This window comes from Polyodon spathula, chromosome 3 (assembly GCF_017654505.1).
Source record: "Polyodon spathula isolate WHYD16114869_AA chromosome 3, ASM1765450v1, whole genome shotgun sequence".
In the NCBI taxonomy this organism is placed as follows: Eukaryota; Metazoa; Chordata; class Actinopteri; order Acipenseriformes; family Polyodontidae; genus Polyodon; species Polyodon spathula.
In genome coordinates this window covers 41,249,036-41,262,942 of record NC_054536.1, presented here as the reverse complement: position 1 = coordinate 41,262,942, position 13,907 = coordinate 41,249,036, and the positions used below count along the sequence as shown (strand labels likewise).

General features: G+C 37.6%; 1 protein-coding gene across 2 annotated transcripts; it reads left to right on the top strand.

Annotated features, from left to right (window-relative positions):
* Window positions 1–352: 352 nt before the first annotated feature.
* On the top strand, window positions 353–13,122 carry LOC121313094 (PWWP domain-containing protein 2B-like). 2 transcript variants are annotated; one of them, XM_041245256.1, is made up of 3 exons: window positions 353–675; window positions 4,920–6,536; window positions 12,189–13,122. In XM_041245256.1, the coding sequence occupies exons 1-3, from the start codon at window positions 536–538 to the stop codon at window positions 12,220–12,222; spliced, it is 1,791 nt and encodes a 596-aa protein (XP_041101190.1). In that variant the 5' UTR covers window positions 353–535; the 3' UTR covers window positions 12,223–13,122. The 2 variants fall into 2 exon arrangements, with proteins under 2 accessions (XP_041101190.1, XP_041101191.1); XM_041245257.1 differs by having other exon boundaries at window positions 4,920–6,540.
* Window positions 13,123–13,907: the final 785 nt, after the last annotated feature.

The window sequence follows — 13,907 nt, the reverse complement described above, 5'->3', positions numbered from 1 at the left end:
TTAATTGCTGGGTTTGTTCATTGTTACCCTTTTGTGATTAAAAATATAAATACATCTTTCAAACTGTTTAGGTATTAGTAGGCCAATAGCATTACCAACTTAATTCTGATGGAAAAAAGAAATACGTTGTAACAACTGGCCCCGTCAAGTATTTATTTTTTTAAGACATGGGTAATATCAAAAGTAAAAAGATAGTAAAAGCACAATCCATGCCACCGCCATTGTTTCGTACTGCACTGATACATACATGATCGAAATGTTAACATTATTCTGAAGTTTTGTAACAAACCTCATTATTAAACTTTAGTTCTTTATCTCTTCATTTGCGTGAGCTATCGTTTAAGTGTTGTTTTCTTTGTGATGTCACCACTGGCAGTCGTGGTGTAATTGCCTTGGTTGAGGTGATGGCGTCATTCCGTGCCCTGGTGTAGCCTCCCGTGCTGAGAAGAAGGGAGACGGAGTACAGACCGAGGCGAGCGTGGCAGCCGTAGCCGGGATTGAGCAGCGCCAAGCCGGACACCTCACCCCAGAAAATATGGAGGCTGCGGCACAGGAGCTGCGAGCCGGCTACAGGATCCCAGTGTTCATCGATCAGATTATCAACGACACGCTAGTGGTGACCCTCAGCCACGGAGACCACAGCTATACCGGAATATTGCTGAACTCTAGCAAAAAGTAAGGGTTTATATTCAATGATTAAGTAGATTAATTTCAGAATGTATTTAACGGAGATGGGCCTGTAAGCAGAAAGAAGGGTGCGACAGGCAAGAGCTACAGCAGTAGGCCCCGGAACAGTCATGGAGTGCATTCCAAGCTGAACATTTTATGTTTAGTTTAATTTACATGCAACATTATACACAATTTAGCACATTTCAGTTATTTAAAAGGCTCATATATGCCCACATGAGTATGATATAAAACACTTAAAGAATGTTTGTGTGTTGTGTGTATGTATGTGTTGTTTATATGTGTGTGTGTGTGTGTGTATATATATATATATATATATATATATATATATATAAATTAATCATACATGCATTTTGACTATTGGTCAATATTGATTATCTTGTTTATTTCTTTCCTTTACTAATTGTATTATAAAGTAAAGCACAATTGTAAGCACTTCGTAAACGTATAAAGCACAGTTGTCAGGTAGCTTTGTTGCACAGTTCATTCTGTAGAAACTTCAGTTAAGTTACCTACCCCTAAACAACACAAAAATATAACAAAAGAAAGTGCGTTCAACTTTTTGTTAAATTTATAAAAGCAAGTTAGAGTATGGGATTTCGTTTTGTAGTAACACAAGTTTCCCTGATAATACAAGCCAAGTTTTTAAGGAGTGTATGGGGATTTTCGTTTTTTGTAAGTAAACCACAGTTTCCCCTGATAGATGCCCTTAAACTAAGGCCACCCTGTTTTTTTATCTTCATAGCCGGGTTTATGGGAATTGATAGCCCCTTATAATTTTCCAAATCACTATGACAAATGGGTAATCATAAAGGTCATTACATACAAATGCTTTAAAATATATATATATATATATATATATATATATATATATAATAATATATATATATATATAAAATTAATATTGGAAAAAATATCCAAATATGAAGTGCAAAAGAAAAAATAATTTAATTTGAAATATACTATATATAAATTAACATTTGAAATATACAAATATGAAGTGCAAAGAAAAACGTTTAATATCATCAGCAATTTAGTTATGATAAATATTTAAGTAGAACTATTTGTTCTGTATTCCGCTCTGGGTATTTTGTGTAGCCTGGGAAACACAATTTTTAGCTTCGTGGGACTTTTTAAACATCACGTGTAACAAGGGTCAGCACATGGTAGGGTAATCTTTTGTGTAGCAATTCATCATAATTTTTAATTTAAGCATGTGATAATATAAACGTATATTGCACATATGGTAAGGATTAGCACTTTTTACATTACAGAGCTGTACTGTAGGTACTAAATGTTTAGTCTCTTGGCTGTTTTATAAAAGGGATGGTGCACCTTGCATGGTTACAGTTGGTCATTAGAACTGTTTTTTTTTTTATAGAGTGCTCTGTGTTATAATCTTGACAGTGTTAGTTGGTGGAATTAGCATTATAATAACCTTTGTTACTATGTTTCAGGATATTATTTTTTTTTGGGGGGGGGCTAACCTCAGAAAAGCACTGCTGCATTTGAAACTTAAATGAAATTTAATATTTCATGGGAATAAGTAGAACATGCCTAACAGTTAACACCCATACATTATAAAACCGAGGAGTGCTCAAGCAGTCTGATTTATCAGCTCGGCTTCAGATATGTTAAGCACATTGTTAATGAGTATTTTATATTTTAGTATGCAACCTTGTCTGGGTTGGGTCTCAATCTTCAATCAAGTTTTAACTGTTTATAAATTTATATATTTTGTCGAAATACACCTCTTTGCAAGAGTTCTCTTTGCCCAGATATTGTTGCAGTTTGTCTTTCTCGATCTGTAGACTCCCATCCCCCCATCTAGGAGTGTCTTCCTGAGCAGTAAATAATTTTTAATCCGATGTGCTTTAGAAGGAGAGGCAACTGAAATATATTATGGTTGTCTAGTTCTGGACAATGTGAGACATTTTTATACTAGCTATATTCTATGAAGTATTTAAATCGTTATGCACTAAACCAAAAAACACAAATACACAATATAGTGTAATTTATGGCCTTTTACTGCATTTGTTATGTGGTGTGTTTCTATGCTTTAAACACAGCTACAGCGTTAAGCTTTTGCACTATTACCAACAGTACCTGTATCTATAATAAACCGAGTCCAGCAAACTGCAGTACTATATGATACAAAAAAAGAAAGGTGTGGTTTAGAGTGATCAAGGAGATTGTGTCCTGTGGCCCTTTGTTTGGAGTTCACGGCTTTTAAGGGCTATAGCTATTGTGTTCAGTGGAGTATAGTTTATGATCTTATTAAACGTTGTAGGATGTCAAAAATCATAAGGTACATTCATATCCTAAACAGTCATGAATAAAGCATTGTTAGGAGTTCTTTGGAAAAGGACAATATCCTGCTGTGGCTAGACATCCCAACCCCCACTCTCTTCAGATGTGTGAGCATGCTCAGTTCATGAACAACTATTTAAAATGCAGGCTTTCTTTTTAAATAGTTTCATTAAAATAAGTTCTTCACGTAGGTTAGATTAGTTGCTTCTGTAGCTTAATTTAAATACTTTTTTTTGTTTTGTTTTAGTAAATTTTTTTTGTTTGTTTAATAGGATATGTTTAAAAAGCACAGTGAGCAAAATGGAAAACTGTTCACATTCTTGCATGTAGTGGAAGTGTTTATACTGCATATGTTTGTGAAGTAGAGGATTTGTCTATACTACTACTACTGTGTTTCTGGAAAGGCTAAAAAAGAAAGTGTGAATCTAAGGAAATTGTAGTCAGCATGCCCACTGTAGAGTGATTTATTTTGACTTTCCAAACAATTGATTGAAGGTCATTTACTGATACTGAAATCAGGTTGAACTGTCACAGTCTTTTCTTAGTTTGGTTTTCCTGTGTGTCAGTTTTGTGTAGGTGTCCGTTGGTGTGTACATACTGTACGTATGGTGGTCTTGTTTTCATTTCAGTAGCATATATCTTGAACCACTAATTCAAGTTATCTTTAGAGATGGGAGGGGACGGACGGACTTGGTTTAGCACAAATGAAATATCAGAAACTGGGAGTACTTGGAGGCATCTGTCTGTCCATCTGCTTTCTTAAATGTATAGATACTGTACATACTATGGATGTACATGTAGGCCATCATATTATGGTGATTTGTTTATTTTTGATACTGTTGCTGTAATTTCATGTTATATCTGTGGCCTTGTAATATATACTGTATAGTGGCGGCACCTGTATATAGCACAGTACTGTACACAATGTCATTTTAATGAACATTCTTAAGGGTATTGCATCAAGGATTGCTTGGTATAGTCATGGTAAAGAAAGCCTCCTGAAAATATATTTAACATACTGTGAATTGTTAAATAAGATTAGGAAAAATATATTTTTTCTTTTATGAGCAGAAAGTGTTAAACACAATTGTCTAGTCAAAAGTTTCTTGATTACAGTGTCCTTGCAGAAAAGTCTACTATGGATCATTAAGGGTGAATTTGTATGGAAGTGTCTGAACTAGTGAAACATGAACACTTGCATTGTGCAATGTGCTTTTTTGTGTGTGTTTGAGAAAGACAGTTGAGGATGGCCCTATTAAAAGAAATCAGGGCTGCTTCATTCCAATGCATGTCAGCACATTTTAAATGACAGCTGTGTGTTTCTTGCAAGCACTGCCTGCTCGTACATAGTTCTTAGAGGCAGCGTCCCTTCCACCTAAATTGCGCATTTTATTTCCTGGTATTGAAGAAGATTCAGTTCTCTAACCGGGTAATACATGTTCTCTCTATGGCGCATACAGAAATGGATAATTGTGAACTGGAACTTCAAAAGTGGTTTATGGTAATACATTTTAAGGAAGGAACTAATATTTCTTGAGACTTGACAGAGAAGCACTGCTGAACAATCCAAGGCTGGGATTAAGTAATGGCCAGTAAGCTTTACAAACACTGTAAATGTTTTCCCTTATTGATCACTTGCTACAGTACAACATGGTAAATGGTTAATTTATCAAATGTCTTTCTCATCATGTCCATTGACAAACAAAGGAATGCAATTACAGATAGGTGACATACTAAGAAAAGGGAATATCATTTATTAAATTATATGCTGTGATTCTTTGTTTTGAGGAAACATTTGCACAGTAAATCTCACGTTTGGTTGTAGGCTAATATTTTTTATATTTGTTTTCAATTAATAATGCTTTTTTAAATCATTTCTCACTATTTTTTTTGTTAACCATATATTTTTCTTTTGAATGCAGGACTGGGTTGTTTTGTCTTCCAGACATATTATCAAGTCAAGATGAGCCTCCAGTACCAAGCAGCAGCAACAGTAATGCTGTTTCCCATGACAACATGTGTTTCCAGCCACCCACTAAGACTGAGCCACAGCCATGTAATAAACATACTCCCAAACCTACAGAGAACATGTCCATTTCTACTCCTTTTACTTTGCCTGGAGCACTGTCTCAGTACCCTCCATATTTTGAAGGGGCTCCCTTTCCACAGCCCCTGTGGGTAAGACAGACATATAACCAGTGGGTCCCACAACCTCCTCCAAGGGTAATCAAAAGAACCAAACGACGAAACCGTGATTCTGCCAGAATGACTGTGAGCACTATTAGATTGCGGCCCAGGCAGGTTCTTTGTGAAAAGTGCAAGAACACTTTAAACAGCGACGAGGACAACAAAGATGGAGACAGTTCCAAAGCTGCTAAAAAGGAGAACACAGATGTGAAAGAATCAAAGAAATGGGAGGAGATGGACAATGACAGCAAAAAGTGTAAAAAGGAGAAGAAAGAGGAAGAGGGCTTTCCAGTTGAACTTGTTCCCCATAGTCCAGTTATCAAGATATCTTATAGCACTCCACAGGGCAAAGGAGAAGTGATCAAAATACCTTCAAGAGTGCACGGTTCAGTTAAACCATTCTGCCCCAAACAGTTAATGCAGAATGGAGGCGGCCTTGAGAGGGACGAAGAATGTCAAGAAAACAAAAGTCTTCCAGACAAACCAGCAAATGGCCCAGCTGCTTCAATTCCAAAACTGAAACTAACCAGGCCTTTGCATTTCAATGCAGATGTCCCACCTCCAAAAATAAGGCTTAAGCCCCGAAGTAGTGGTGGAGACAGCGTTTCTGTATATCAGGCTGAATTTGTTAACGATCCACAGAGACAAATTAAGACCAGATCGCGGTCGGTTCATGCTGATATTCATTCAGAAGACTCTGCTGAAAGGAGCTCCCTCGAATTGTCCTCGGGAAGCTCTGGAGACGAGGACGGATTTAATAAGCAACACGATGACATAGAACAACATGGCGATTTGACTCTGCTGCTCAATTTTCGTAAGAGGAAAGCAGACTCGTCTAGTTTGTCAGTCTGTAGCAACGATAGTCTGGATGAATCAAAATCTTCCAGCTCAGACGGTGCATCTCCGGAACTCTGTGATTTTGCCCCTGGAGAGGACATCTCTGTTTCCTCCTCATCAAAAGATGAGCAAAAGACTGTGCCGCCCCTAACGGTTCGATTGCACACCAAGAGTGTCACAAAGTGTGTCACAGAAGAAGGTCAGACTGTTTCAGTAGGAGATATAGTGTGGGGTAAAATTCACGGCTTCCCTTGGTGGCCTGCCCGTGTTCTTAGCATTAGCACCAGCAAAAAAGAAGACGGCGAACCACTGTGGCAAGAAGCAAAGGTCTCCTGGTTTGGTTCCCCCACAACATCTTTGCTCTCTGTGTCAAAACTTTCGCCATTCTTAGAGTTTTTCCGTTTGAGGTTTAACCGAAAGAAGAAGGGAATCTATAGGAGGGCTATTGCCGAAGCTGCCAAGGCAGCTGAACATTTGACACCAGAAATAACATCTCTCCTCACACATTGTGAAACGTAGGTATGTAGTATGCTGTACAAGTACACTGAAATAGCTGATGGTCATTTCTCAAGTAATTTAAAACTCAATGGGTTAAAAAAAAACAAAAACTAAAAAAAAACTTTGTAGTCCCACTGAATATTAGAAATAGGGCAGCTTACGCAAACAGCGATCACTTTTTTCAGTTCAGCGTCAGAGTGATTTACACCAGTTCATGTCTCATCCAAACAGAAATTGTAGCCGTGTGGTAATTCTATGACTAATGTTTTGTACCCTGCTCATGTTTAGGCTGTTTATACCCTCTCTGCACTTACCACAGTTCTGCTGTCTTGGCTCCTTATTGTATAATAACAATGCTTTGAGGTGGCCTGGGTTTTCAATTCTGTATAGCCTGGGGATATTGCTGATCCTCTTTTGCTAACACTGTACTGTAGTTGGCTGCTGATCAAAAGCTGGCATTTGGCATTTTATGACTCATGTGAGATCCTGCCAACTACCCTCGCTGTTATGCCTTTCCCAGTGTAGGCCCTTGTAGATTATTATTATTATTATTATTATTATTATTATTATAATTTATTTATTCGCAGAATTTATTTATTAGCAGATGCCCTTATACAGGTTAACTTGCGGTAGTATCACATTACAAAGTATGATATTACAGATCACAGCAGTTGTAAAATCAGTAGTAAGTAAGAGCAAATTCAAATGAGAGAAAATAGAAAATACCTTAGATAATTACATTTGAGAGCGATTACGGCTAAGAGCAGTTAAACTTAAAAATGTTAGCAGTTAAGTGCCAGTACAAGATGTACTAATACAGTTGTTTGCCATATAGTCCAGTATAGTCGAGAGTTGTGAGATTTACAGATGCTATGTGAACAGGTGTGACTTGAGGAGGCGCCGGAAGGTGGTCAAGAACTGAGCCATCCTGATGTCCGTGGGTAGGTTGTTCCATCACTGAGGGGCAAGGTTGGAGAAGACGCGTACTCTGGAGGTGGGGGTACAGCTAATTTGCTGGTGGTAGAGGAGCGGAGGGGGTGAGAGGGAGTGCAGGGAAAAGTAATACTCTGGAGGTAGGAGGGGGCAGAAAGGTCGAGACAGCGATAGGCAAGCACAAGAGTTTTGAATTGGATGTGAGCAATGATAGGGAGCCAATGGAGAGAACAAAGTAGCGTACGAGAAACATGGAAGGGAAAAGACAAGGCGGACACCAGAGTTTTGGATGAGCTGGAGCAAACAGATAGCAGATGCAGGGAGGCCGGCCAGGAGGGAGTTGCAGTAGTCAAGTTCAGGACAGTATCAGAGCCTGAACTAGGAGCTGTGTGAAGTAGTTGATAAGGAAGGGGTGAATTCTGCATATGTTGCTGAGGAAAAAGCGACAGGAGCGTGCCAGAGTAGAGACGTGCTGAGAGTAGGAGAGGGAGGGTTTGAGGGTGACCCAGAGTTTCTTGGTGGATGAGGGTGAGAGAGGGATGTGGATTCAAGAGGAATAGAGATAGAGAGATCAGTGGTGGGGGAGGAAGAGGGCGGGAGAAAAGGTCTGATTTGGAGAGGTTGAGTTTAAGATAATACGAGTGCATCCAGGAGGAGATGGTCAAGAGACAGGTAGATGAGAGGAGATGTGAGAGTTGGGGGGGGGGGGGGGGGGAGGGGGGGTTTGTAGAAAAACAGTTTTTTTGTAGAAAAAGTCACACAAGTGTTAACTGTAAAACAAGCTGGAATTGTGATTCCTGGTTGGAGTTTAGAAGTTTTCTGTGTGTGATGTTAAGTAGCTTTTTTAAAAGAAGATTCAGACAGGAAGAGCACTGCACTAGCCTTTTATTTTGAGCAAAATAAATCATAATTTGTGATCAATTATTTAATTGTGTGTGTGTGTGTGTGTGTGTGTGTATATATATGTGTGTTATATGGTATATATATCTATATATATATATAATCTATATATATATATATATATATATATACACACACACACACACACATGCATACAGTGCCTTGCAAAAGTATTCAGACCCCTGACCAATTCTCTCATATTACTGAATTACAAATGGTACATTGAAATTTCGTTCTGTTTGATATTTTATTTTAAAACACTGAAACTCAAAATCAATTATTGTAAGGTGACATTGGTTTTATGTTGGGAAATATTTTTAAGAAAAATAAAAAACTGAAATATCTTGCTTGCATAAGTATTCAACCCCCACACATTAATATTTGGTAGAGCCACCTTTCGCTGCAATAACAGCTTTAAGTCTTTTGGGGTAAGTATGTACCAGCTTTGCACACAGTGTCGGAGTGATTTTGGCCCATTCTTCTTGGCAGATTTGCTCCAGGTTGTTCAGGTTGGTTGGACGACGCTTGTGGACCGCAATTTTCAAATAGTGCCACAGATTCTCAATGGGATTGAGATCAGGACTTTGACTGGGCCACTGTAGGACATTCACCTTTTTGTTCTTGAGCCACTCCAGTGTTGCTTTGGCCTTGTGCTTGGGATCATTGTCCTGCTGAAAGGTGAATTTCCTCCCAAGCTTCAGTTTTTTAGCGGACTGAAGCAGATTCTCTTGCAGTATTTTCCTGTATTTTGCTCCATCCATTCTTCCTTCAATTGTAACAAGATGCCCATTCCCTGCTGATGAGAAGCATCTCCCACAGCATGATGCTGCCACCACCATACTTCACTGTAGGGATGGTGTGTCTTGAGGCATGGGCAGTGTTAGGTTTGCGCCACACATAGCGTTTTGAGTTTTGGCCAAAAAGCTCTATCTTGGTCTCATCTGACCACAAAACCTTTTCCCACATCGCAGCTGGGTCACTCTCATGCTTTCTGGCAAACTCCAGACATGCTTTCAGATGGTACTTTTTGAGTAACGGCTTCTTTCTTGCCACCCTCCCATACAGGCCAGTGTTATGCAGAGCTCTTGATATGGTTGACTGGTGCACCATTACTCCACTCCCAGCCACTGAACTCTGTAGCTCCTTCAAAGTGATTGTTGGCCTGTCTGTGGCTTCTCTCACAAGTCTCCTTCTTGTTTGAGCACTGAGTTTTGAGGAACAGCCTTTTCTTTGCAGTGCCTGGGTGGTGTGATGCTGCTTCCACTTCCAGATTATTGATCCAACTGCGCTCACTGGGATATCCAAACACTTGGATATTATTTTGTACCCTTTCCCTAATCTATGCATTTGTATTACTTTATCTCTAACTTCTGTAGAATGCTCTTTGGTCTTCATTTTCCTTCAGATTCACAGCCTTACCAATGATCCTTCAACAGTGGGGTTTTTATCCAGAAAATGTGACAGCAACTTTAATGGTTCACAGGTGGAGGCCAATAGTAAGGTAATTGTGTCCTCGTTAGGGCAGTTTCTTTCATCGGTGCAAACTGGGATCTTCCACAGCACAGGGGTTGAATACTTATGCAAGCAAGATATTTCAGTTTTTTATTTTTCTTAAAAATATTTCCCAACATAAAACCAATGTCACCTTACAATAACTGATTTTGAGTTTCAGTGTTTAAAAATAAAATATCAAACAGAACGAAATTTCAATGTACCATTTGTAATTCAGTAATATGAGAGAATTGGTCAGGGGTCTGAATACTTTTGCAAGGCACTGTATGTGTGTGTGTGTGTGTGTGTGTGTGTGTTGTGTGTGTATGTATGTATATATATATATGTATATGTTTGTTATAGTCCAGTATTATAGAAACAAGAGCAACGTATTTCTTGAAGTTTATAAAGCAAGCTGCATTCATAACTTTCAGTGTGGGGTTACAAAATAGCTAAAAGAGTGGACAGCTTTTCTCACATTTTATATTTTCTGGTAAATCTTACTGTCTGTACTTTTCAAAATCCACAAGCTCTGCCTAACGCAACATAAAAAATGCTTTTGTCAGCATCATTGTGATTTGTCATCGCGGCAGGCAGTTTTCCATAAAGTAATTTAACGTCTTTTAAGTTCTTCTTTCCATACTTGAAGTCTTAAATGCCTGGCATCTCAGGAAATCAAGATATATTTAAAGGTACAAGCCCACTATAAAACTATATGCTTAGGGTACATCGTTGTTTGTAAGATTTAATAATGTGCCCTATTTTAGAATCCATAATACACTGCAGTAAGCTATTCCAGAGTGTTGTAGCACTGCGACTAAAAGCCCAACCCACCTCCCCCTCGTAATTCTTAGCAAACCAAGTCCGAAGAGGTCAAGAACAGACGCTGGAGTCTGTTGAAGATTTTAAAATTGATTTGTTGCCTGTTATCTTGTTAATCTCAATGTTGTGCTTTGGATTGTTAGGAGGCAGTTTTATCCTGTAAATTTTATAGTACAATTAATGTAAGCCATTGCAAAATTGACTTGACATGCAAGTTTTCAGTCATTGTTTCCTAATGAGCCCTCGCCTTCCAGGGGGTGAGCATTGTTTATAGGTTACCAAGTAACCAGCTATAAAAATATGAACCACTTTTTATTTGACTACATGCAGGTGTGTCTTGAAAGAACTTGACGTACGCATTTTATTTTGGTTTCATCAAATATATGTTAAAAATTAACCTAAAAACATGCACCTGTTGCGTTTCTATGTATCCGCATATTTTGTCTATTTATAAGAAATGTATTAGTCTTCGACAATTAAAGATTGGCATATGGTTATTTATCCTCTATAAATATATCAATGTCACATTGTTATAGATATCTAGAACATTGATTAACCAATTGTGAATAAACTTGGCAAGGGCATTTCCACTCGCAAGTTTGAGAGTATCTGGTTCTGGGTCACAGTTACATTTTTATTTAGAGACCTGATTTTTCTAGTTGTGATGCAGTTTGGTTTGGGCATTCTTGAGCAAACATTTGAGAGTACTATAATCTACAAAGGCCTCTGTACATCCATGTGTTTCCATTCATACATGTAAATGCGTACTGTGTATGTAGGTCATGGTGATTTAATTTTCAGGATTCAGATTGCTGTAATTTTACATTTAATCCTGAGGTTGGCAATGGTTGTTACCAACATTTATTTGTTAATTCAAACTGTTTTGGAAAATTCAAATTAACTACATTAGTTTTCATCTATTGCAGTTCAGATGATTTTATCATTTAACTGTTTGGCCAGCATAGCTGGCATTTGATTGAGGGAATTGCTAAAGGCCAAACTAAATTGCTGTCGGAAAACAAATCTACAGGTTGTGTCTTGCTCGTTAGATTTGTTTTCTCATGGTATAGCAATTGCTTTATATGAATATGAATAAGAAGTTAATGAAATACATATTTACTTTAGTTTGTTGTTGTACCTAAAAGATGCAATAATGCTGCTTTCCTAAAATTGGGTGAATTTGGACTATAGTTCAAACTACAAATACAGTATCCACTGCCAAGAATGAACTCAGTGTTGTAAGAGCTTTTCTAAACTTGTTTATTTTAGGTAAAGTATTAGTTACATTTTAGTGTCCATCTTCCAGGTCTTTGACTGATGGCTTCATGGGGGGGGGTAACCTTTTTATTTATGAGCTGTATGAAGAGTTGATTAATTCGTTTGATTTATTTGTTTTCCTGTTCCCCAAAGCACACAAAAAAAGGGGTTTGTCTTGCATCATTAAATTAGAGACCCTGCTTTATAGTTCTTCTTTATCTGTGTTCTTGGTTACTAATTCCATGTATCCCTTCTTTCTATTCAAGGAAACCAAAGACAGGAGCACATCTGTCCTCCTAGGGTTTCTGAAGCCTATGAACATCCTGCTGTGCTCCCTAGGAAAGCCTAGTGTATTGCTAAGGGAAGTAATCCTTGTCATCTTTGAAGAATGCTGAAAGCCTGGGTTAAAGCAGAGGTAGCAAGGGAGCAAGGTCAAGAAGGAGCATCTCAAGGACAACTTTTAAAAATTATTTTGTAGAATTTACTAGCGCATACTTTATATTGATAGAGTGAATAGCCCTACTACAACTCGGAATGTATTTATTATCCGCAACACTTTACTCAACCTTTTTACTGTCTGTTTGCTGCTGCTTATTTTAGCTAAAGGTTCATTCACACAATTGGTGCACATGCAACGTGAACTAGGGAATGAGTTGTGTTTATACAGAAGAGATCATTTGTTATCCATATCTCTGTTCCTGATCAGTACTTAAAAGCAACAAAAAGAAGTCTTAACTACTGCTAAGTTATACTGTACTTCTGTCACTTTACAAATTTGGGAACTGTGTGACATTGGTTTTGTGAAATCATATAACATTTTAGTAGGTTTTAAAATACAGTATTCCTATTTTGTTGTGCAAATTAGCCATATTCAGAACAACATTTGTTTGAATACTGTATTATATACTCCTATATGAATCTCTCTCTCTCGATTCAGTTCTAAGCAAAGCAGTTTATTTAGCAGTAGTGTTTCCTTTCGTTTCCTAGCACTATTTTGCTGATTTTTATATTATTTTTTTTTTTTCCTCAAGTGTTTCCCCAGAATAAATCACTGGTTGTTTAACATGTATGAAGTAAGAAACATGCATCTGGATTTGTATAAAATGATATTGGAATACTGGGAATGCAAACACCAATTCATTTTAAAGAGGGAGGGAATCTTCAGAAATGCTTCAAATAGTTTTTTTTTTTTTGTTATTTTCATTCTATTTCAGTTCCTCTTTTTTTTTTTTTTTTTTTTGAGCAAATGTAGGACAAACAAATAATTTGTCATAGAGCTTGAGGAGGCGAGAAAAAAAAATACTGCATATTTAAAGCTCAGTTATTGCACTGCCCTAGAAATGGTTAGGGTTTTTTTTTTTTTGTCTTGTTTTCTAGGAGTTGGATAATGTTCACATGTTCTTGCTGGTTCACTTATACACTCTGATGGTGTGTGGTTACTGGAATGAGCAGCTACTTCTATTGCCTTGGCAATAAACTAACTTGCTGTGACACTTTTGAATTAAGTGAGCTATTTTTATTTTACTGTATATAAAATAAACTATACAAGCAATACAGACCATTTCAGTGTCTCTCTTTGATCTTTAAACTTTTAAAGGGTCTATTTGTTCTGTGTTTAACATATATGTAACTAGCTTATTCCTAAAGTACAGTGTTTGCTGGAAGTGATCACATTTTAAATTTGATATTAGTGGCAACTGCATGTTTACAAAGCAAGTGAAAGGAGATTCCTGCTCTTTGACAGAATTGTCCACCATATTTAGTTGATGTAATCTGATCTACCTTGTTGTTTTGTTTCTTTTTTTGGCTTTTCCATGCACCCCGCAAATGTAAAACAGTGTTTTGCTATCTGTGCCAGTAGATTAACTTACAAATGCAGTTCCAGCATCTGTCATGCACGTGACGGACCGGACCCTATGTCTAGCGATCAGGTCAGTTGTGGACCCCACATTGTAGATTGTAGATTGAGTATTTCTCGTCGCTGA

Coding starts and splice junctions, on each gene's coding strand:
- LOC121313094 (XM_041245256.1), top strand. CDS start 536: ATGGAGGCTGCGGCACAGGAGCTGCGAGCCGGCTACAGGATCCCAGTG. Junction 676..4,919: donor TTGCTGAACTCTAGCAAAAA/GTAAGGGTTTAT, acceptor TTTTGAATGCAG/GACTGGGTTGTTTTGTCTTC. Junction 6,537..12,188: donor CTCCTCACACATTGTGAAAC/GTAGGTATGTAG, acceptor TTTCTATTCAAG/GAAACCAAAGACAGGAGCAC.